This window comes from Lithobates pipiens, unplaced genomic scaffold, assembly GCF_037356315.1.
Source record: "Lithobates pipiens isolate NorthernLeopardFrog02 unplaced genomic scaffold, aLitPip1_a1.2 Scaffold_8, whole genome shotgun sequence".
Classification (NCBI taxonomy): Eukaryota; Metazoa; Chordata; class Amphibia; order Anura; family Ranidae; genus Lithobates; species Lithobates pipiens.
In genome coordinates, this window is record NW_027507903.1 from 639198254 (window position 1) to 639223361 (window position 25108).

A 25108-nucleotide genomic window follows, 5' to 3' on the forward strand; every position below is an offset into this window, starting at 1 on the left:
TCCTGAAAAATCCCCCTGTGTGCCCACAGCATCTGCCGGTGGGAAAGGAGGGGATCCGGCACCACTGTGTGGGGAAAGGAGCACACAGGGGGTCCCAGACAGCAGATGGAGCGGGCACATGTGTTATAAACAATCCCAGCTGGAGGGGGGGAGTGGGGGAGAAGCTGCCAGTGTTGCAGGGGGAGGCAGAATAGAATCAGTGTCTGCAATAAGACAGTACAGGTGGTCCTCCCTGCTCAGCAGGTGCTCGATCCCCCCTTTTGAACTGATGGGGCTCAGTACAGGAGGGCTGGCTGTACTGCCTTATCAGTGCCCCTTAAACTCACTGTGTCCTCTTTCCACAGTGATGGAACTGTCACTGACAGCTCAAAGTCTATAGCAATGATCGAGAGCTGGAGGGAGGAGCTTCTGATCAAGTGACCACTGTGACAGCCAATCACAGTGGTCATGTAATTGGGCAGTTCTTCCTGGGTGTAAAGACCCAGTTAAAGAGATGCCAGGGCTGGGCAGAAAGGGGTTAAAATAGATCATTCACTCTTAGTGATCTGAGCAGAATGAGTCCTCAAGGGTACCTGCTCTATGTGTACTGGAGGGCGATCATTTCTCTTCCAGCGCAGCAAGCTGGAGACGTATCTCTGACACTGGGAGGATGCAAAATAATAGATAAGAGGATCCAGACAACAGTTTATACTGCTGATACTGGAAGAGATGATGTAGGCAATATACAGAGAGTGATCATAATTCTTATTTATCTGCTTGTAGGAAATGAAATAGATGACATTGGTGGGGCCAAAGCAAAGGACAAAGACACTCAGTACAATCACAGATAGACGGATAGATCGCGATCTCTTATGTCTGCGATCAAATGCTGATCTGCTGAGACTGCGGATGATTCCGATGTAACAGAAACTTATAATGAATAACGGTAAGAAATTAAAAAGTGAGAACACAGTGGGGAAGTAAACATAACTAGAATCTAAATAAGCCCCTAAATGCCGATTTTCATGACACAATGTTCTGTCTCTGCCAATATACAAGGTCTGTTCTCTTATGAAAAGGGGCACAGTGCTGGCCAATGAGATGACCGAGATGGCACCACACACCAGCCAGGCTCGGGTCACTGTGCGCCAGGGGAGAGACCGCACCGGGTGGACTACGGCCAGGAAACGGTCCACGCTGATACTTGTCATGAGCAGGACGGAGCAGTACATGTTACCGTAATATGTGGCCGTGACAAAGCGACACATTCCATCTCCGAAGATCCAGTTAGATCCCAAGAATCTGTAGACAATATAGAAAGGAAGGACACAAACAAGGAGGACATCTGCTATGGCGAGGTTCAGCATGTAGACCACTGCCGGCTTCCTGACCTTCATCTTCACCAGGAACATGACGATCACCATGATATTGAGAGGAAGAGCCACGAGGAACACAACAGTATAGATCGATGGGACAAGAATGGTAACACTCCAATGTCTTAAAATACAGAGGATTTCATAAACATAATCTGGAAAGTAAACACCCAGTATTAGCATTAATACAGTAAATATACTGAATACATTTAACTTTTCTTTAACTGTGGTTGAAAAAAAAAGAAATCGCTCATATAAAGTAAAATTAAGAAGAAAAAAAACAAAAACAACAATCACTCTGAACCAGAGCCCTCCTTCCTCTATATAGCTATATATACCGGGCTTTTTTTTCTGTCGGAATATGGAGAACAAAGTTCTGCCACCTCCAGCGCTGGCCCTTTGCTGGTTGCTCAGAAGCCTGGCATCTATGGGTACAAGGGACAGGACTCTCCCAGTGCCACACACAGAACCCTCCCTGTCCTGCACTTTCCTATGACAGCAGACTACGGTGTGGGGGATGTGCACAGACACTCTAGTCTTTAACGTGTTGGCAACAATTTCATAGCTTTAAAAAAAGCAAGCTTGTTAAGCGTTTATACATTAACCACTTAAGGACCAGGCCTCTTTTTCAGATTTGACGTTTACATGTTTAAAACATTTTTTTTTTTGCTAGAAAATTACTTAGAACCCCCAAACATTTTATATTGTTTTTTTTTTCTAACACCCTAGAGAATAAAATGGCAGTCATTGAAAATGGAAAATTGTATACTCACCTTTCCGTAATTTTCCTTTCCTGACGCATCTTCATGGCAGCACACACTGGGTTGTGACTCCGCCCCCACAACCTGACAGGATTGGATTAACTATAAATTTGAAGGGGAGACACCCTGCTGCATTCTCTGTAAATATCATCACAAAAGAAACAGGGAGGGCAACTGTGTGCTGCCATGAAGATGCGTCAGGAAAGGAAAATTACGGAAAGGTGAGTATACAATTTTCCATTTTCCTGACGCCTTCATGGCAGCACACACTGGGAAATAACTCGCCAGTCGGGTGGGTGCAAGTAAAATAATATTTATTCCTTATAATGCTAAAGAATTGGCTCTAATGACGGATCTCTCGAAGTCGGCCATGGATAAATGAGCAGAATCCACCTTGTAGTGGGAAATAAAGGTATTCCTGGAGGACCACGTTGCTGCCCTGCATATTGTCTCTGGTGAGACCCTGCAATACGCTGCCCAAGAGGTAGCCACTGCCCTAGTTGAATGAGCCCTGATGTCTTCAGGAATCGCCATATGCTGGGTGGAGTAAGCTTTTTTAATGGTTCTGATTAACCAGGATGCAATAGTGCATGAGGAGGTGGCTTGCCCACGCCTGGTTCCATGGGGAATGATCAAAAGAGAGTTAGTTTTCCTAAAAGAGGTGGTAGCAGTTAAGTAGTTCATGATGGTTGTTTTGACATCTAGTGGATGAGGATTACCCTGATCGTCCGTGAAGGATGGAAGGATGATGGTTGTAATGGAAGGAAGTTGCCACTTTGGGTATGAAGTGTTCGGAAGGTCTGAGGACTACTTTGTCAGGAAAGAGAACTAACTTAATGCTTGGATCTCCGACACTCTCCTAGCTTATGTAATCACAATGAGAAAAGACAGTTTTAAAGTCAAGTCCCATAAAGAGATAGTTTCAAATGGAACAAACGGAGGAGAAGCGAGAGCATGGAGAACTATTGAAAGATCCCATGATGGAAAGACTGGCCTCCTGGGGGGTTTAATGTTTAGATTTAGGCTCTGTAAATTGGATTACCAATGGGTGGAATGCCCACTTAGTATCTGTTTTAGCTGACAGAGCTGATACCTGAACCTTTAGGGTACTTAAGCTTAGACTCTTGTTGACCCCGGACTGGAGGAATTCCAGGACCTGAGAGGGTTCCGGAGAAAGAGAATTCCATCCTTTCTGTTGTGCCATGAAGCAGAATCTTCCCCAAACCTTTGAATAGATGGTTTTGGTAGTGGCTTTCCTGGCTTGCATCAGGGTTGACTTCATGAGAACAGCCTTGCGCTCTTAGTCTAGCCCTCTCAATCTCCAGGCCATCAGGTGCAATTTCTCTGATGCAGGATGTAAAAATTGACCTTGAGACAGAAGATCCGGAGTTATTGGGAGAAGAACTGGAGGTTGAAGGCTGAGCTGTAAGAGTGTCGTGAACCACGGCCTCCTCGGCCACAGTGGAATAATCGTAAATACAGTCACCGAGGATCTCCGAAGCCTGGATAGGAACCTCACAATTAACGGAGTTGGAGGGAATATATACCCCAACTTGAAGTTCCATGGGTGAACTAGACAGTCCACTCCCTCCACCGATGGGAATGAACCTCTTGACAGGAATCTGTGGCACTTGGTATTCATCGTAGTGGCTGCTAAATCTACTTCCGGCGATCCCCAGATTTCCGTAAGGAGGGAAAAAGTCTGAGGGTTCAACCACCACTCGTTGTTGGATAGCGTTTCTCGACTCAGGCAGTTGAGTACCGTATATACTCGAGTATAAGCCGTGTTTTTCAGTCCACTTTTTGGGCTGAAAAAAGCCGCCTCGGCTTATACTCGAGTCACTGAAAATTTGCCCGAGCTGGAGGAGAAAAAGGGGCGGGGCCATGTCGCTGGCTGACGCTGGTGAATGGCCTGTCAGTTTGCCGGTCAGCACAATCCCCTCATCTTTCGATTCCCTTCGTTATAGTTTTTTTTTTTCCTTCGATGTGCTCTATGTCTGCAGCGGGGAGGGGACTCTTTCCTCTGTTTCGGGCGCGGAGGAATACAGCCTCTGCACCCGCTCCGCAGACCGCACATCGTTACTGCAGTGGGGGGACTCTTTCTTTTATTTCGGGCGCGGAGGAATCTCTGCACGCGCTCCGCACACCACACAGTATTAGCATAGGATACTGTGTGCTGCGGAGTGATATGCCCAATCCCCTCTCTCTCTCTCTACACAGGACTACCATAGAAAGAAGCAGAGAGAGCAGGGGCCGGGCAATCCAGTCTATGGAAGTAAAGGTGAGGTGAATTCACGAGGCATACGGTAAATTATGGAAAAAAAAAAACCTGCTTTTGTCTCATACTGTGTCATACTGTCATACTGTAGATACTGTAGATTAGAATCCTGTAATTTTTTTGTACCGTAATTGTTTTTTTAAAATATTTAAAAAAAAATTTAAAATCTTAAGCAATTTTGTACGGTACTTAAAGGCTGGGTTCACACTGCAGAGGTTACGAGAACCGGATGTGATTCGCACTGCACTGCAGTGCAAATCACATGCGGTCTCTGTGCGATGCGAGTTCAGCCATACAGATAGTATGGCTGAATTGGCATCGCACGTGGCCCAAACTCACACAGGACCCTTTTTTTGGTCCGCAGCAGAATCGGATCGCATGGGTGTTCACACCATGCGATCCGATTCCTGTCCGAGTTTGCAGATCGCACTGCGATATGCGAACTGATCTGGGGGTGTCATTAACATTTCATTGACACTCCCAGCAGTTCGCATAGGGCAGTGTGAAGTGCCGCTGGGAGGTATGCGATGCGGGAACCCGCCGCGGATTTGCGGTGTTCCCGCATCGCTGCAGTGTGAACCCAGCCTTTTTAAACATAATTTTAATAATTGCACTTTAGGCTGGGTTCACACTGCAGCGGGAACGCCGTGAATCCGCAGTGTTTTCCCGCATCGCATACCTCCCAGCGGCACTTCACACTGCACTATGCGAACTGCTGGGAGTGTCAATGAAATGTTAATGACACCCCCAGATCAGTTCGCATATCGCAGTGCGATCTGCAAACTCTTTTTTTTTTATTATTAATCTTTATTAAATTTTCACATTTATACAGACCACATTTTAAAATAACATTACCAGGGTTCAAATACCTCTTTCTTCCCTTCCGAGATCTGAGTTTTAGAGTTCTAGGAAGGGAAGGGGGACATGAAGATACATCCATACATCACATATAATTAACCAAAAAAAAAAAAAAAGCACATTATCTAAACAGTACCATATCCCCCCTTCTCCTACCATCACTATTTTTGCAATTCCTACGTTTTTCCTATTGTTATAACCCCACCCCTCCCTCCCATCCCTTCTATCAACCCCGCCCCCCCTCCCCTCCCCTCTTATATATATATTGGTGCTTTTATCCTACAGTATAGCATAAATGTGTTATAATAATTCCCGAACCTTTTATGTACCCTACCCTACTCCTTCCCATTACCCATCCCCCCTCCCCTCTTCCCTTTCCTATCATGGTTTAAACTGGGGTATGCATCACTTCTATCCACTCTCGCCAGTTCCTATTAAACTCCTTTAGGTTATTTCGTTTTGCATATACTGCCCTCTCCTTACATAGATAGTCATTTACCGCCCTTGTCCAATCCTCTACTGTAGGGGGTAGCTTTGATTGCCATCTCCTAGCTATCATCCTTCTAGCTTGAAATAAACATCTTAGGATTGCCGTTGTTATTCCCTTCCTTTCTACTTCCTCCTCTCTGTAGCCTAAAATGCACACTATGGGATTTAACTCTATTACCGTCCCAAAAACCCTACTTATTATCTTTACCACTCCTTCCCAGTATCTAAATAATTTGGGACATTTCCAAAGCATGTGCATTAAATTCCCTGACCCCCCACACCTGGGGCAAAAGTCATCTGTTCTCTTACCAAATTTAAATAATTTCTGGGGAGTATAGTATGCTCTATTAATTACCATTAAATGGGAAATCCTCTGAGGAGGAGAGACCGAGACCTTTGGGCATGCCGCTAGGATATTTTTCCACTGTGCTCGTGTTATATTACCTAGGTCCTGCTCCCATTTCCCTTTCTCAACCCTCCCTTTCCTCTCACTATTAATCTGTTCACCCAGCTGGGCATAGAATTTAGATATTAATCCTTTAGTGGGTCCTGCTTGTGCTACTGGGTATAGCAAGGGCATTTCCTCCCATGTTAATAACAGGTTTCCAAACTGGGTCCTTAAAGCATGCCTCACTTGTATATAGGCATAGAATGAATTTTGTGATATCTTAAATTCTCTTTGCAGCTGGTCGAAAGATTTAATACCCTTGCCGCCATATAGATGGCTTAGCCTTACAATGCCACATTTTTCCCAATCTGCAATTTTTCCAACCCGCCATATTTCCTGTAGCGATCTGCAAACTCGGACAGGAATCGGATCGCATGGTGTGAACACCCATGCGATCCGATTCTGCTGCGGACCAAAAAAGGGTCCTGTGTGAGTTTGGGCCACGTGCGATGCCAATTCAGCCATACTATCTGTATGGATGAACTCGCATCGCACAGAGACCGCATGTGATTTGCACTGCAGTGGACCACATCTGAAGAAATCGTGGCGAGGCGCCGCAAAAAAAATGTGTCTAATGTGTTATCCAGAGCATTATTACAATGGCTACTGTATATTTATTGGGCAGGCTGTATACCGGTATGTGTCTAATGTGTTATCCAGAGCATTATTACAATGGCTACTGTATATTTATTGGGCAGGCTGTATACCGGTATGTGTCTAATGTGTTATCCAGAGCATTATTACAATGGCTACTGTATATTTATTGGGCAGGCTGTATACCGGTATGTGTCTAATGTGTTATCCAGAGCATTATTACAATGGCTACTGTATATTTATTGGGCAGGCTGTATACCGGTATGTGTCTAATGTGTTATCCAGAGCATTATTACAATGGCTACTGTATATTTAATGGACACAGGCAGGCTGTATGGTATATTTAATGGACACAGGCAGGCTGGACGGTATATTTAATGGACACAGGCAGGCTGGACGGTATATTTAATGGACACAGGCAGGCTGGACGGTATATTTAATGGACACAGGCAGGCTGGACGGTATATTTAATGGACACAGGCAGGCTGTATATTTAATGGGCACAGGCAGGACACTGGTAGAATGTACGGTACCGTATATTATGAGCCCTAACACAGGCTGCTCTATGCAAACAGTCATGTCATCACTTTCTGTAATATCAGCCTGCATTAGGCCTCAAAAGGTACCCAAACAAGTCTTTTTTTTTTTTATCCTGTTAGAAATGGATCCCAACACTTCTACCGGTAATCCTGGACCAAAAGAAAAACGCAGGTCATTCGAAGCTGGTTTCAAACTTAAGGTTGTGTCAAGAGCAGAAGAAAGCAATAACAGTATTGCAAGTAGGGAATTTTGTGTTGATGAAAAACAAGTGAGGGAATGGCGGAAAAAGAAAGCTGACTTGGAAAAGATTCCAAAGGCAAAAAAAGCTCAACGTGGTTTAACAACTTCATATGGGGCTCTAGAGACTGAATTGCATAAATGGGTTATGGAGTGTCGTCAAAATGGTTACTGCGTAACACGCATGGGAATTCGCTTACGTGCCCTTCAGATGGCTAAAGATGACAAATTAAAAGCACCAGGCATTGAAAAATTTGTTGCGTCAGCAGGATGGTGTACCCGCTTCATGAATAGGTTTGGCCTATGTTTGCGGCAAAGAACAAAGATTTCACAGAAGTTGCCAAAAGACCTTGATGAAAAAGTGATGTCATTCCATTCATTCATCATAAAACAAAGAAGGATCCATAACTATGACCTGGGAGATATTGGAAATATGGATGAAACACCGATGACCTTTGATCTTCCAAGCAACAGAACTGTGGCAAGTTTGGGAGACAAAACTATTTTTCTCAGAACCACAGGAAATGAAAAAAATCATTTCACAGTTGTTCTGTCATGTTTGGCTAATGGAACAAAGCTGCGGCCTGTCATTATTTTTAAAAGAAAGACCTTGCCTAAAAAGGTCAAATTCCCACCACGAATTACAGTGCGCGCACATGTGAAAGGCTGGATGGATGAAGACGGAACAAAAAAATGGCTGGAAGAAATTTGGAAAGAACGACCAGGAGCAGCCTTAAAGAAAAAACCATCATTGCTAGTTTGGGATATGTTCAGAGCCCACACATCTGATGGCATAAAAGAAATGGCAAAATCTTCTCAAGTTACTTTGGCCGTTATTCCAGGTGGGCTTACATCTGTATTGCAACCGCTAGATGTGTGTTTAAATAAACCTTTTAAAGACCGTGTGAGAAAGATGTGGCATGAATGGATGTCATCTGGTCAAGCCCGACTGACAAAAGGTGGAAATCTGATGAAGCCCGACATAGAATTGATAGCAAAGTGGGTTCGTGATGCATGGGAAGAGATTCCGGAGGACATGGTGCAACGCGCCTTCAAGAAATGTGGCATTAGTAATGCTATGGATGGCAGTGAAGACAGCGCTTTGTATGAGAACGACAGCAGTGATAGTGATGACTGCGAACTCAGTGATGATGACAATGTCTACGCTGATAATCTCACACCAGCTAATGCTGAAGCTCTGTTTGGACATACAGATGATGAGGAATCCAGTTTTGAAGGATTTTAACTCTTGTGTTTTAGCTTGGTTGCTGAATGAGCTAAGGTTTTTGTACTTTTAAAGTTATTGTTGATACCATATTGTTTTATTGACCCTCTTTACACTTTTATATTTTTTTACAGAGATAGTTTACTGTTTTTCTTTGAAATAAATATTCAAAAACATTATTGGTATCTATTTTTATTTTTGAAATTTACCGGTAGCTGCTGCATTTCCCACCCTAGGCTTATACTCGAGTCAATAACTTTTTCCAGTTTTTTGTGGTAAAAGTAGGTGCCTCGGCTTATATTCGGGTCGGCCTATACTCGAGTATATACGGTAATTGTTCTGTGCCGCTGGGACATACACTGCTTTTAAACTTGTTAGATGTATCTGAGCCCGTTCCAAGATGGGCCGAACTTCTTCCATCAAGGTGGCACTCCTGGTACCCCCTTGCTTCTGAACATAAGACACTGCTACTTGGTTGTCCATTCTTGTCCGTCAGAAATGGTGCGAATGCCCTTAAGGTATAAACGGCTTCCCTGAGCTCTAAAATGTTCGAGACCAAACCTTGAGCCTGAATATGCCACTGGCCCTGGGCTGCCTGGCCTTGATAGTGGGCCCCCCAACCGCTCTGGCAGGCATCCGAAGTGACTACTTCCGGGTCTGGAGGGACGATCGGTTTGTATTTCCTGAGATTGCTCGGGCGCGTCCACCACCATATCGATTGCTTCACCGATCTGGAGATGAAGATGGTCTGACGCATTGAGACTCCATCCCACTGCCTGAGGAATGAGTTCTGTAAGGTTCTCATGTGTCACTGTGTCCATTGCACCATGGGTATGGTTGCGGATATGGACCCTAGTACACTCAGACAGGCTCTGGCTGGTAAGTGATTCCTTGATAGCAGCTTCTGCATTTTCTGTATCAGAGGCCGGATCTTCTCTTGTGGGAGCTGCATCTTGTTTGTTTTGGTGTTCAGATCTGCCCCTAAAAATATCATATTTTGTGTGGGTTGCAGACAGCTCTTTTCCCAATTGATTATCCACCCACTTCTGGAGGGTTTGTAAGGAGGATCTCTCGGTGATGAATCAACGTCTCCTGATCCTTTGCTAAAAGTAGGATGTCGTCCAGATAATGGTGGGCGCGTAATCCCTTTTCTCTGAGGAAAGCCACCAACGGTAACAATACTTTTGTAAATGTCCTGGGTGCCGAAGAGATGCCGAATGGGAGGCACTGGAATTGGAAATGATGTTGGTTTATGGCTAACCGGAGAAACTTTTGAAAGGCCGGATGAATTGGTATATGCATCCGATAAATCTATTGAAAGCATCCAATCGCCCATATTTATTGCTAGAAGTATGGATTGAAGGTTTTCCATTTTGAAAGCCTCCACTTTGATATCCTTGTTGAGCATCTTGAGGTCTAATACAGGATGCAAATCCCCTGTCTTTTTTAGCAGAAACAAGGAAGAGTAGAACCCTCTTCCCTTTTGGCATGATGGGACCTCCAGGATCGCTCCCTTTTGTTTCAATTCTGCTATGTACTTTACTAGCAGAATCCTTTGGGGTACTGAGGATGGTACTCTGGTTGCCTGGAAATGATTTGGTGGGAGTCTGTTTTTGAATTTCCACCTGTGTCCGAATCGGATTGTGGACAATGTCCATAAATCCTTTATATGGTCTGACCAGATCTTGGTGAAGTTCCTTCTGTTCCCCTGCCGGGGTGGCCTTAGATTTCTGTATCCTTAGAAAAGAAGGTTTTGTGTTTTTCCAGTCCCTTCTAAATTCCCTACCAGGAGAGTAGGACCTGGACTCTCTATATTTGTCCGGAAGATTACGTCTGTAAACAGGTCCCTTCTGCGTCTTGGGTCTCCTGTCGGAGGGGATCAGGCCTGACTTCCCTCTTGTTACCTTGGATATGGCAGAGTCTAACTTGGCACCGAACAGATTTGCGCCATCATATGGAATTCAGCACCAATTTATTTTTGATGCTGTATCGGCCATCCGCGGTTTGAGCCATAGTGCTCTTCTCGCTGTTACGGAGGCCAGCATAGCCTTGGCTGAAGATCTTATAATATCTGCCGATGCCTCTGCTAGGTTGACTTCTTGCAGAGAGGAAATAATCTTTCCCATTTCAATGCCATCCTGTAGGTCTTTTTCTATTTTAGATGCCCATCCTGAGATGGCTGTGGCCACTGCTGCTGTGGTAATTGCTGGTCTACAGGCTCCCCCAGCCATGGAATATGCCTTCTTCAATTCTAGGTCCATCTTTCGGTCGAGCACATCCCGAAAGGAAACAGCGTCCTCGATTGGTAGTGTGACGTGGCGGGTGAGGCGCATTAATGAGGAATCGACGATGGGAGCATTAGTTAAAGGCTTCACTTTTGACTCTTTTAAAGGGTACATCTTGGCTAATCTGTTTGTAAGACTAGATCTTTTGTCAGACCTCTCCCACTTGTCTTTAATGAGATCCTCCAGCTCCTCTATAAATGGGAAGGATAACGGATCTCTTTTTAGGTTTGGAAAATATTTGCGTATTTTCTGAGGTTCTGCCGCATCATCTTGCCAGCCGAATGCTTCTTTAACGCCCTTTGCAAAGGGTTCCACCAGGGAAAAATCAAAGCCCACTGACATCTCCTGACCCTCATCTTCAGAGGAAGATTGTGATGCCTGAGTGAAATGGGGGTCTGCAGAAGACGTACTGGGAGCAGCTCTATCTAATGCTGGTGTTGTTGTTTCCAGTATGGACTCCAGCACTGATTCTCTTATGAGGTCTGTAGCAATTCTTGCGTCTGCGACAGGCAAGTTATCTGGCAGTGCCGGAGCGCCGCATACCCAGCAAGCGTTTGCTGCAGGTTGGGTGTGGCGGCTTTGACATTGTGAGGAAGGAGATCTCCTGCGACTTGATCGACTGTGGCGTGAGTTGCTATGTTGTGAGTGGCTGTGTCTTCAGTGCCATGAAGGAGATCTTGAGCGACTCATGCGGGACATCCTGCTAGACGTATGGCTAGACCTACTCCCATGGCTGGAACTTGCGGCTCTTGATCTAGACGGGCTGCCAAAAAAATGCAGCATTTAACGTCTGGCACTCTTTTTTTCTCCCCTTCAATACTTACCTTGCCCGGTAAAGCCTTTTACCTAACTTGCTGATGGTGGTCTGCGTGGGCAGTGGACTCCATAGAAAAAAAGGGGTGAAGGACAGTCTGAGATATAGAGAGAAATAATGTATGTATATATATATATATATATATATATATATATATATATACACATACACATACAATTCACATATATATATATATATATATATATATATATATATATATATATATATATATATATATACACATACACACCATTTATCTATATATTATCTATTAACAAAGTTTATCTGCAAGAAACAATATAATAACAATAATAATATATATAGAAGTCCCACAGGGACTTACCTGGAAACTGCAGAGTGATCTACATGCAGAGGCAGCAACCTTCCTTAAGTTTTGCAGATTGCACAGCAGAATCACAGAGAAATACAGCTCTGTATTTGAAAATAGCGCCATTGCGGCAGCTAATTGACGCTCTGCGCATGCACAGAAGCGTCCCAAGTGTTCCGGCGCCATTTTGGATAAGGGAACACACATTAAAAACATAGGGGAAAAAAAAAAAAAACTGGCACTGCATGTGCTCAGAGTGGCCGAACGGCACCATCTAGGCTGGAATTACAGCATAGAGAAAACACCACTGAAGGAGAAACAAACGGCGGCCATGACAGGGGACTACAAGAGACAGCAATCCCAAAGGTAGAGAAAAAAAAAAGGAATATAAACCACCACTTACTATAGGAATAAAAGATGGATATTATTTAAATAAGAGGAATTAATAGGCAAAAGAAGAAGGGGAGTCCACTGCAAAGGTAAAAAAGCTTCTTTAAAGCTTTGGTAATGCCAGAAATCCAGTAGCCCCTTGAGACCACCAGAGCGGGGGTTCCCTCCATAGAAGCTCCTTTAGAGACTGTACAGGAGGGACTTCCAAACAGGAGAGGCTTGAACCTGCTGGGGCGAATGCGGTAGAGGCTTATTCATCTGTAACAGGAAAACTCCGTCCGTCCAACCTGTCAGGTGAGGATAAAAAAGAGAATGCAGCAGGGTGTCTCCCCTTCAAATTTATAGTTAATCCAATCCTGTCAGGTTGTGGGGGCGGAGTCACAACCCAGTGTGTGCTGCCATGAAGGCGTCAGGAAATACTTTTTTTCACACAGTATTTGCGCAGCTGTCTTACAAGTGCACTTTTTTTGGAAAAAATTCACTTTTTTGAATAAAAAAATAAGACAACAGTAAAATTAGCCCAATTTTTTTTTATATTGTGAAAGATAATGGTACGCCGAGTAAATTGATACATTTAATTGATACCCAACATGTCACGCTTCAAAATTGCGCCTGCTCGTGGAATGGCGTCAAACTTTTAGCCTCAAAAATCTCCATAAGCGAAATTAAAAAATGTCTACAGGTTGCATTTTTTGTGTTACAGAGGAAGTCTAGGTCTAGAATTATTGCTCTCGCTCTACCGATCGTGGCAATACCTCACATGTGTGGTTTGACCACCGTTTTCATATGCGGGTGCTACTCACGTATGCGCTCGCTTGTGTGCGTAAGCTCGTCGTGACGGGGTGTTTTTAAAAACCCTTTTTTGTTTCTTATTTATTTTAATTGATTTTATTTATTTTTACACTGTTTTAAAAAAAAAAAAAAAAAGATCACTTTTATTTCTATTACAAGGAATGTAAACATCCCTTGTAATAGAAAAAAGCATGACAGGTCCTCTTAAATATAAGATCTGGGGGTCAAAAAGTCCTGAGATCTCATATTTGGACTAAAATGCAAAAAAAAAAAAAAAAAGAAAAAATGACATTTAAAAAAAATATACCTTTAAGAGGTATGGGAGGAAGTGACGTTTTGACGTCGCTTCCGCCCTCCTATGGTATAGAGACGAGTAGGGGCCATCTTAGCCTCACTCGTCTCCATACCCAGCTAGGAAGAGGACCCGATTGCCTCCGCCGCTACCGACCGGCTCCGGTAAGCTGCGGAAGGTGCGGGAGGGCGGCGGGAGGGGGGTGGCACCTCTCCCGCCGCCGATAGCGGTGATCTCGCAGGGAATCCGCCGTGGAGACCACCGTTATCGTACAGACGACTGGCGCCTGAAGAGATGAATATCTTGGTTGTGGCAGCAGCTGCTGCCGTTACGAGATATCCCTCTTCAAGAATAGGATGTACATCGGCGTGCGCTGGTCGGTAAGTGGTTAATATTTGTTATATAAAAGTAATAGAAATGTAAGAATTTGGGGTTATGTTTCCTTTAACCAGTTGCTTACTGGTCACTTAAAACCCCTCCTGCCCAGACCAATTTTCAGCTTTCGGCACTGAAGTACTTTGAATGACAATTGCGCGGCCATACAACACTGAACCCAAATTAAATTTTCATAATTTTTTTCCCACAAATAGAGCTTTCTTTTGGTGGTATTTAATCACAGATGGGGTTTTTAGTTTTTGCTAAACAAACCAAAACATTTGGAAAAAAAAAAAAATCATGTTTTATAGTTTGTTCTAAAATTTTGCAAACAGGTAATTTTTCTGCTTCATTGATATGCGCTGATGAGGCGGCACTGGTGGGCACTGATGGGTACTGATAGGCTGCACTGATGGGCACTAATAGGCATAGTTAAGGCAGCACTGATAGGCACAGATAAGGTGGCACTGATGGGGACAGATAAGATGGCACTGATGGCCACTGATAAGATGGCACTGATGGGCCCTGATGGGTGGCATGGATGGGCACTGATAGGTACCACTGATAGGTGGCACTGATGGACACTGATAGGTAGCACTGGTGGGCACTGGTAGGTGACACTGATGGGCAATGATAGGTGGCACTGATGTGCAGCACTGTTCAAGTACTGATTGTGGGCACTGATAGGTGGCACTTTGGGCACTGACAGATGGCACTGACAGGTGGTGCTGGTGGGTACTGGTAGGCAGCACTTGTAGGGGGCACAGTTGGGCACTGAGGAGCTGGCGGCACATCGCAGTGATCGGGACTAATGTCCCTCTCACTGGTCCCTCTCACTGCCGCCGGTGATCGGCTTTTTTTTTCTTCTCACGCTGTCAGCACGAGGAGAAAAAATAGCCGATTACCGGCTGTGTTGACATTAAGTGATCAGCTGTCATTGGCTGACAGCTTATCATGTGGTAAGGGGTCAGGATCGACCCCTTACTCCGGTCTGTTATCCAGTGAGTCTCATAGACTCACTGATCACAGAGCGCACCGTGCACGCCCCTTCAGGGGGTGCACAGGCCGCTCATGCACTGGACAATGTCAATAGACGTAGTCCTGGCAATGCAGGTCCGTACTGTAGCCAATATTCAGCTATAGCGTGGATCTCTAGTGGTTAAAGGAAATACTGAACTCTGCACTCCATATGAAGCACACTCTTTAAATTTGCATTCGGTATGTATTGTAGCTCCTGTACATGGCAAACTCCTGAACCCTGCACTGCACATGGCAAACTCTATAACCCTGCACTCTCTACATGGACAACCCAAGAACCCTGCACTCTCCATGTGGCAAACTCCAGAACCCTGCAATCTCCACGTGGCAAACTCCAGAACCCTGCACTCTCCATGTGGCAAACTCTAGAACCCTGCAATCTCCATGTGGCAAAATCCAGAACCATGCACTCTCTATGTGGCAAACTCTAGAATCCTGCACTCTCTATGTGGCAAATTCTAGAACCCTGCACTCTGTACATGGCAAACTCCAGAACATTGCACTCTGTATGTGGCAAACTCCAAAACACTGCATGCTGTACACAGCACATTCATCACCTTTGCACTCTGTACATAGCACCCTCCTGAACACTGCAATCTGTACATAGCACTCTCTTGAACTTTGCACTCTGCATATAATGCACTCTTAAACCCTGAACTATGTACATAGCACACTCCTGAATGATTCACTCTATACATAGCACTCTTCTGAACCTTGCACTGTGTACATAGCACACGTCTGAACACTGCACACTGTACATGGCAAACTCCAGAACATTGCACTCTGTACATGGCAAACCCCAGAACATTGCACTCTGTATGTGGCAAACTCCACAACACTGCCTGATGTACACAGCACATTCATGACCTCTGCACTCTGTACATAGCACTCTCCTGAACACTGCACTCTGTACATAGCACTCTCCTGAACTCTGCACTCTGTACATAATGCACTCCTAAACCCTGAACTATACACATAGCACACCCTTGAACTATATACATAGCACACTCCTGAACCCGGAACTATATACATAGCACATTTCTGAATGCTTCACTCTATACATAGCACTCTTCTGAACCCTGCACTGTGTACGTAGTACACTTATGAACACAGCACACTGTACATGGCAAATCTCTAAACTCTGTATTCTGTGCATGGCACACTCTTGCACACTGCACTCTGTAAGTCCTACACTCCTTATTTCTGTACATGTTGCTCTCTTTACTGTGCTCACTCTGTCTAGCACATGCCTTAACACTCCTTAACTGTGAGCACTCTACATACTTACTGTGCAACTCTGTCTATAGCGCACTCCTAAAACCTGAAATCTGTGTGTAGAAAACTCCAGAACCCTGCACTTTTTGGGTAGTGTACTCCTGAACTCTGCACTCTGTACATAGCACTCTCCTAAACACTGCATTCTATATGTTGCAAACTTCAGAAAATTGCATTCTGTATGTAGCAAACACCTGAAATCTGCATTCTTTGCATAATGCACTCTTAAACACATTGTAAACACATTGTATTTAGGACTCTCCTGATCTCTGCACTTTGTACCTAGCACACTCCTGAACCATGCATCATTTACATAGCACACTCTTAATATCTGCACTTTGTACATAGCACAATCTTGAACGCTGCATTCTATATGTACAGTATATAGAAAAAAGTCTGATCGATGGAAGGAATTTTAAAATGGCACCATAAAAAATTACACTTAAAGCTGAACCCCGGGCATAAACTTCTTTGCATAGTTTTATTTCTGCTGTCCTACCTTTCTAGAATATGTAGTACATCTTCTGGTTGTCTCTGTAGTTTCAGAGAAACAGCATGTGCATTTTTTTAAATAATGCGGCTTATTTCCTGTGGCTCCCTGTTTGCAAGACTGGCAGCTGCTATGCCTTATATTCAGTGGCAGCTGGTGCCCAACATTTTTGAGAGGGATGCAAACAAACTGAAAAATACTGCCCCCCCCCCCATCAATTGCATCCTCACTGTGCCCATCAAATGCAGCCATTGTGCCTGTCAAATGCAGCCACTGTGCCCGTCAAATTCAGCCACTGTGCCCATCAAATGCAGCCAATAGTGCCCCATCATATGCAGCCACTTGTGCCAGTCATATGCAGCCACTTGTGCCCGTCAAATGCAGCCATTTGTGCCCAGTAAATGCAGCCACTTGTGCCCATCATATGCAGCCACTTGTGCCCAGTAAATGCAGCCACTTGTGCCCAGTAAATGCAGCCAATTGTGCCCATCATATACAGGCACTTGTGCCCATCATATGCAGCCACTTGTGCCCAGTAAATGCAGCCACTTTTGCCCAGTAAATACAGCCATCATTTCACTAACCACCCCACCCCCGTGGCCAGTCCGGCAGCACTCACTGATCCTCTCCTGGAGTGACGGGGCTCTCCTCAGCAGCTCAGCAATTCGGCGGCTCAGCAGCTCTTTTCTTCAGCGGCTCAGTTCCTCTGCCATGTGTCCTCTTCCGCCAAAGCATTAGGCATCCAATAGGAACGCCTAATGAATTGGCCAATTGGGAGACAGGTCTCACTGACCTGCCTGCTGATTGGCAGGGAGGAAGGTTGGTGTGAAAATAGCGAAAAATAATTTGCTATGCCACACAGCAGGGTGGGATCAGGATGCAGTGCTTTGCGCCCCAAGCCCACCCTATTTTGAAGCCTATAAGAGCCTCTGGCTCTAATCACATGCTTCAAAATATACACCCCCGCCTATCCCTGCCATAGTATTTCATGTGTCCGGCGTCATGAAAGGGGCCAGGCACATGAATAGGGAGAGCGGCGGAGGTGTCAGGGGTAGCAGAGCCCGTGCACCCACAATGCACGGGCCGCAACTGCTTATATTTCCAAAGCCACTAGTATTGTCACATCCCTCCTGTAGTTGTTCATTAAACAAGCACTTCCTGCTCGCTGCAGAGGGTGGACCAGCTAGTCTGAGACTCCCAGTCTGAACTGTCCTAGAGGCAGTGTGCCCCTCCTCCCATCACAAACCAAGCTTGTCACCTGAAGGAGTTTTTTATTTATTTACATGTAACTCTGGTTGCTTTTATGTTGAAAAAAAGGAAACGTCAGGGGTGGAAAATAATTTGCCATATGTCTATGGCATAGATTCCTTTCAGACTGCAGCACCCAGTCGTTAGCGCTAAAGTGCTGCACGTTTTTGCAGTGATTTAGTGATGTTTTAGCGCAGCTTTTTGGGTGCTAGTGGCACACTTTTTACCTTAAAAACATGGTAAAAAGTCCCTTTTTGCAGCGCTTTCAAATCACTTGTAAAGTGCTTTGGAAGTGCTGCCTATTCAGTGCAAAGAATGGACCCCATTATGATGTCACAGTTCCAGAGGATGCTGAGACTGTGACATCATAAGGGGCGGGGACATCATCCGGTGACCCCGCCCATTGTCCTATATAAGTCGCCGCACACCGTGTCCCTGTCATTCCGGCCAGAGAGAGCATTGAGTCAACATCTCAAGGAAGAAGAAGAGAAGAAGAAGAGAAGAAGAAGAGAAGGCGGAGACAGCGGTGACAGAAGACCGGGCCACTGCTAGTAAAAGAGCTGGAACAAGAAGCGGAGGCCTGGCAAGAAGAAGACCGGGCCACCGCTAGTAAAAGAGCTAAAGGAAGAAAGCGGAGGCCCGGCAAGAAGAACTGAAGAGGGGGACAAGACCCCCGAAGTCGGAAAAAATTCCACGTGCGGCAACGAATAAGAAAGCCGGGCTCCTCCACTAGTAAAAGAGCTAGCAGAAGATAGCGGAGGAGTCGGGGGGAAGACCCCCAAGGCAGAAGAAGATCCCTGGAGCTGTGCAATAAATGATTTTGAAACCTTGTGTTGTGTTTTATTTACATTTTTTTTCACCAGGTGAATGGGTAGGGGTACATTGCTCCCCAATACTCATTCACATAGGGTGGGGGGCCGGTATCTGGTGGCCCCCTTATTAAAGTATTAAAGGGGGCTCCCAGATTCCGATGAGCCCCCTGCCACAGACCCCGACAACCAATGGCCAGGGTTGTCGGGAAGAGGCCCTTGTCCTGATCAACATGGGAACAAGGTGCTTTGGGGGGCTGCACGGCTCACACCTTTCCCAAAGCACCCCCCTATATTGAGGGCACGCAGCATGGTACAGCTCAGGAGGGGAGCGCTCTCTCGCCCCCACCCCCTTTACTGACCGACCAGGCTGCGTGCTCAGATAAGGGTCTGATATGGACTTTGGGGGGGACCCCACACCATTTTTTTGGCGTAGGACCTTCCCTTTAAATCTATACCAGGTGACGGGGCCAGCAACGTGTCAATCTCGCCCATGGAGGTGGCGACATTGACCTCCTGCGCTAGTCCTGTCTACCTGTAGCCGCGTTCAAAATGAACTGACTTTTTTCCGTGTGCGGGAAAGTCCGTTCATTTCAAAAGTCCGGCGGACTAGCACACAGACGGCCGTAATTTTTGAGTCAAAACTACTTTCTAAGTCCGCCGGACTTATGGGGAAAAAAAAGACCAAGTCTGCTGGATATTCTGATCGTTTGTACGCGGCATTAGAGGCTATTTCAAGTTCTGACATCCAACGCTCCATAGACCTCTATGGAGCATCCGTTCAGGTCCGCCTTAAAAACTGACAGGCGGACCTGAACGGATCGGTAGTGTGAAAAAGCCCTAATCTTAAAAAAATATACCACAATGGAATAAGGTTTTTATGCTATTTTAAGGACCCTTGTGTGTCCTTTTTCAGATCTCTGTTACACAATATGTGTACTGTTTTGTATATATATATGTTTTAGTATTGAATGTTTCAGTATCATGTTTTGACATTGTGTATACCGGATGTTTAGACACAATGGGCTCCATTCACAGAGTGCTGGGGCCTGCGGCGGAGTCTGGGAGAGGGTACTTAAGTGAGTGTGGGTCACGTGTTCGAGGTTCCGGAGTTGTTCGTGAGACCCATGTGGTCTGTTCTGGTACCAGGACTGGGGTAGCCCCGTGAGGGGTCCCGGTCATGGGGTGTTCAACACCTCGCAACATGTTCCTGTCAGTGGCCCCTGATAGACCTGTCTGGTCTGGGGTAGCGATCTGTCCATCCCCAAGTCTCGGAAACCGGCTGGTCCGAGGCGCACTAACTGAGGGAGGATTCTGAGTGTCCGGGTGTGCTCTTGGCTTGGAGGGACATCACAGCTCATGGAAGTGACCGGGGGAGGACTCTTCGGAGGAGGGCTGGCAAGTGGCATCCTGAGAAGTGCCTGATTACTGAGCTGGGAAGGACATTGATGAATTTACACTTTTCCAGTACCATTGAGGAAGCGGAAAACGTTCCAGGTATGGTGGAAAAAGGTTCCTGTTCACCCTCAGTTGATTGTTCAAGTTTTGAGTCAACGTGCTGACTGCCATGATCTCTGGCTAGAGATCTGTTCAGCCTTGAAGTACCCAGTGGCTACTCTCTGGGTGGAAATAGAGACTTTGCTAAACCTGCAGTTCAAGGTGCATGAGTTCTTCAGCCTGCCCTCTGTTCCCTAAGAGACTGTGTTTGTGAAAATTCTACTGCAAAATAAATCTTTTTAAAAGGAATTCATCTGTGTTAGGGTACAAGTCGTTGGGTATCAACCCTGGGAACCCCTAGACGTGGAGGGCCAGGCCAAGAGAAGGTAACCGGTAAGCCCATTATGTCAAGGCCGCCCTGCAATAGGTTATGGCCGCTACAGGTGTCTGAACACATTTTGTCTAAATATCGCATGCGATCATCACTTCAACTCACTATACCGCTTGCCGATATTTACCGCAAAACGCTGAAAACGCTCAAAGAATACCGCATGAAAAGGAGTTAAATTCAATTCACAGAAGAAAAAAAATAGTGAAATGCCTGCAGTAAATAATTAAGCCCCATACACACTATCAGTTTTTCTGCTGAGTTTTTCCTTCAGATTTACCAAAACCATTTAATATGAGGTTAAACCTTAGGAATTTCAATTTATATACAATCAGGCAGGCCCTTGCACTACATGGTTTTGGTAAACCTGAGGCCGCGTACACACGGGCGGACTGTTCGCCCAACTTTGTCCGCTGAACAGTGTTTGGGCGGACAGTCCGCTCGTGTGTGGGCTTTCAGCGGACAGTTTCAGCGGACAGTTTGACGGACAAGGTTTTTCGGAATTTCCGAAAAACTGTCCGCTGAAACCTTGTTTCAGCGAACAGTCCGCTCGTGTGTAGGCTTGTTCGTCAAACAAAGTTGCGCGCATGCTCAGAAAGGATTTTCACGCCGAAAGTTATAATGCAGTGTATAGGACGTCGTATTTTTCGTCCCGTCGTACGTGCCGTTCACGTCATCGCGCACGGTTTCAGCAAACTGTTCGTTCGTCGTGTGTGGCCATGTCCGTCCATGCTAATTTTGAGCGGACTGTTTGCCGAAACTGTTTGACGGACAAAGTTGGGCGAACAGTCCCCGCGTGTGTACGCGGCCTCAGGGAAAAACTCAGCAGAAAAACTGATAGTGTGTATGGGGCTTTAGTGGTCCAGGCATGCGATAGTTAAGGAATGCCGGCATCCTTAACAACCAGTTAACAACATGCTGCGTTCTTAACAACTGATGAGTCGTCAGCTGTCAGTGGGGTTCTCCTCTGTCAGCTGAATGTAAACATAAGAATTTCCAGAAATTAAGACTTTTGGGTCTGGTATGGATTTTGAGGGGAACCCCATGCAAATTGTTTTTTTTAAAAAAACAGCGTGGGGTCCCCCCCCGAAATCCATACCAGACCCTTATCAGAGCATGGAGCCAGGCAGGTCAGGAAATGTGGGATAAGGAAATGTCCTCCTTAATGAACCATACTGTGCCAAATGCCCTCAACATTGTGGGTGCTTTGGGGCAGGGAGCACCTCCAAGCACCTTGTCCCCATGTTGATGAGAATAAGGGGCTCTTCACCACAACCTTGGCTAGTGGTTGTGGGGGGGCTTATTGGAATTTGGAAGCCCCCTTTAACAAGGGAGCCCTTAGATTCCACCCCTTCCCATGTGAATGAGTATTGTGTAGATACCCTTACTCATTCATCAAAAAAGTGCTCAAAAATGTCCCTAGTGTAGATCTGTTTTGGATCTGAACTGGGAAAGCTTGGGATTGTTTCTGACTCCCTGGCCAAATTAATCCTTAATATAAGTGTGCACACTTGAAGTCAAACACCGACACACATGTAGTTCAGTATTCAGATACTTCTGCTTTTTTATTTCCTGAAACTCCGACTGATATGCTCATAGCCGGATATCATACTATCAAATCAAAAACTAGATAAAAGACAGTGTGTACAAACCACAAATTATACGTATTCATTATTGTGACGGAGTATAAGCTTTTTAGCTCATGTCTAAAAAAGGGAAACGTTTTCAGCCCCTTCTTCCTCTTGGGTATAGTCTCATGTTGCCGAAAACAGGCGCAGTCTTTTTTTTTTGACGTTGCCCTTTTTAACCCTTGCCGTTTCATTCCACATGAAGGGAGAAGCAGGCAGACATCTTAATTATGATTAAGGTTGATAACTGATAATGAAAGATAACTACTTATACCTATAAGAGTACCAGAAATAGGCATTTCACTTATAACACTCATGGTCACATCCATTACAGTTCCCCCCTTGAAATGCTTATTTCACTAAACTGTCCCTCATACTATAAGACCACCTAAAACCACCGGCTTATCATTCCCCTCTGCAGCTCTTTTAAGCTGTACATAGGGAAAGGGCAGCGACTAGCTCGTCATCAATCACAAACGAACGCTGTCATTGCCAACCAGGAAAAAAAAAGAGTCCTGCACCCAACGCTGGCTTCAGCCATATAGCAGCTCCGCTGCCTCCCACCACTAAATAAATTGAGGGGCAGGACGACCCGGTGATATTACTATGTGACCCTGCCCCCTTGTGATGTCATTGACCAAGCATGCTGGCTTGTATTTGATATGTCATTATTAGTGTTATTCTTTATCAAATTTTGTGGTGGTGCCTGTTGGTGTGGTTTTGCATTGGAGGTCTGTTTGGGAGCCACCTGGCTCCACCCAGCATAGGCAGCCCCTTGCCTGTGGGCCTCTCAGGCATGGGGGCACTGTGGGGTCGCTCAGGTTGTGTGTTGCATGCCAGGTTTTCCTCCCATGGTTCTTGTTTCCCCCATGCTCTGGTCTGTCTTTTCTAGCTTCTTGGAATGCATCCTGTAATGCCCCGTACGCACAAGTGAATTTTCCGTCTGAAAAATCTTGGATGGTTTTTCTGACGGAATTGCGCTCAAGCTTGGCTTGCATACACATGGTCACACAAAAGTTCTCTGAACTTTCGACCGTCGAGAATGCAGTGACGTACAACACTACAACGAGTTGAGATAATTAAGTTCAATGCTTTCGAGCATGCGTTGAATTGTTTCCGAGAATGCGTAGGAATTTTGCATGTCGGAATTGCTACAGACTAATGCATTTTTGGAACCAAAAAATAGAGACCCTGCTCTCAATCTTTTGTGGAATTCCCGCCAGCAAAAGTCTGATGGAGCATACACACGTTGCATTTTCCGACCAAAAGCTCTCATCGGACTTCTGGCGGAATTTCCGATCATGTGTACATGGCATTAGGATGCATTGCGCTTGGGAGGAGGTCTGGCCAGCGGGTAGGTGGTGCCAGCGGCCTCCCCTTTCTGTCTATATTTAAATTGGCCTATCTGGCAGCATGGCTGACACTGCTCATTTCTTGGAGGGTGGTGTTCAGCCTTGCTGCCGAGTGGATCGCACAGTTTTATTGTAGAAGGTTTAGTTAATGTGTTAGTTTTCATTTGATGTTTATTATTATTACTATTTTTTCTTTCATGATTGGTATAATATAATTTGTATTGATTTCAATTATTTTTTATCACTTTTTTTATTATGATTTTTTGTAGCGCATCTGGGATCTCTGCACTTTTTGTCTCTCCTTTCGACCCCACCAAGTTGAGCATCTACAAAACTTAGTACAGGATGGTAACCACAGGCCACAGGCTACATCTATAGCAAATATACGGGCTATGATGGATCATGTCTGCAGGTCTTTGGAGACTCATTGGTGCGTTACTACAAGCCAGGAGACTAAATAAATGTGATTACTTAGCCCTGTGAGGGAACTTCTTGATTTGTTTTGGTCATTTCTGCGGCAACACGGATGAATAAGCATGGGCAGGAAGCCCTAAAACAAACTTTGGTGTTTGGATAACCTCTCTGTGAGCTTAATTTGAAGCCGATTGTCCAATACATATATATATATATATATATATATATATATATATATATATATATATATATATATATATCAACAGGGCTTTTTTTCTCAGAGAATAGATGCAGGAACTCAACCATGCCTGGCACAAACACATACCTGCCAAATGGCATCAAATAGTAGCTCTTCCCTCTGCATTATATAACCCCCTCCCTCCACTGCCCTCATTTTCTCCTCCCTCCTTAAAAGCTCCACCATCTGACATATATGTCTTACCTTTGTTGCAATATTAAGCTGAAACACCTATCCGTCACTTGCAAGGGAGATCATGCCATAGGAGCATCAACAACTGGTCACCAGGCAAAAAATTGAGTCCACAGAGGGTGCAGCCTACCACGCACCCTCTCTTGCCCATGACTGCACTGAACACTGGGCACCTGAGATAAGCTACCACTTGTAAATGCAGAAGCTGGACTTCAGTGTTACCAAGTGATAGGGGTGAGCAGGGAGTAGAAGACCTGAGCCAGAGGTGGTGGAACTGAGTCCCCCCTAGTTCCTGCTGAAAAAAAAGCCATATATATATATATATATATATATATATATATATATATATATATATATATATATATATATATATATAGCACTAACCCCTAAAGGAGCTGTTGTTTTTTTTTGGTTTTTTGTTTTTTTGAGCTTACCATTACCTCACCTGTTCACTGTATCCGTCTTAGCCCTTGTACACACGGTCGGACATTCTGACAACCAAATTCGTTGGATTTTGTCCGAAACTGTTGCATACACACGG

The 25108-nt window shown here is 45.1% G+C and overlaps 1 protein-coding gene across 1 annotated transcript in view; it reads right to left on the minus strand.

Annotated features, from left to right (window-relative positions):
• Window positions 1-321: 321 nt before the first annotated feature.
• Window positions 322-25108, minus strand: part of LOC143964152 (proteinase-activated receptor 1-like) — an 87467-nt gene continuing 62680 nt past the window's right edge. The window contains exon 3 of the mRNA XM_077473845.1: window positions 322-1507. Within this exon, the coding sequence (XP_077329971.1) occupies window positions 528-1507 (980 nt within the window). The 3' untranslated portion in view covers window positions 322-527. The remainder of the gene's footprint in view (window positions 1508-25108) is intronic.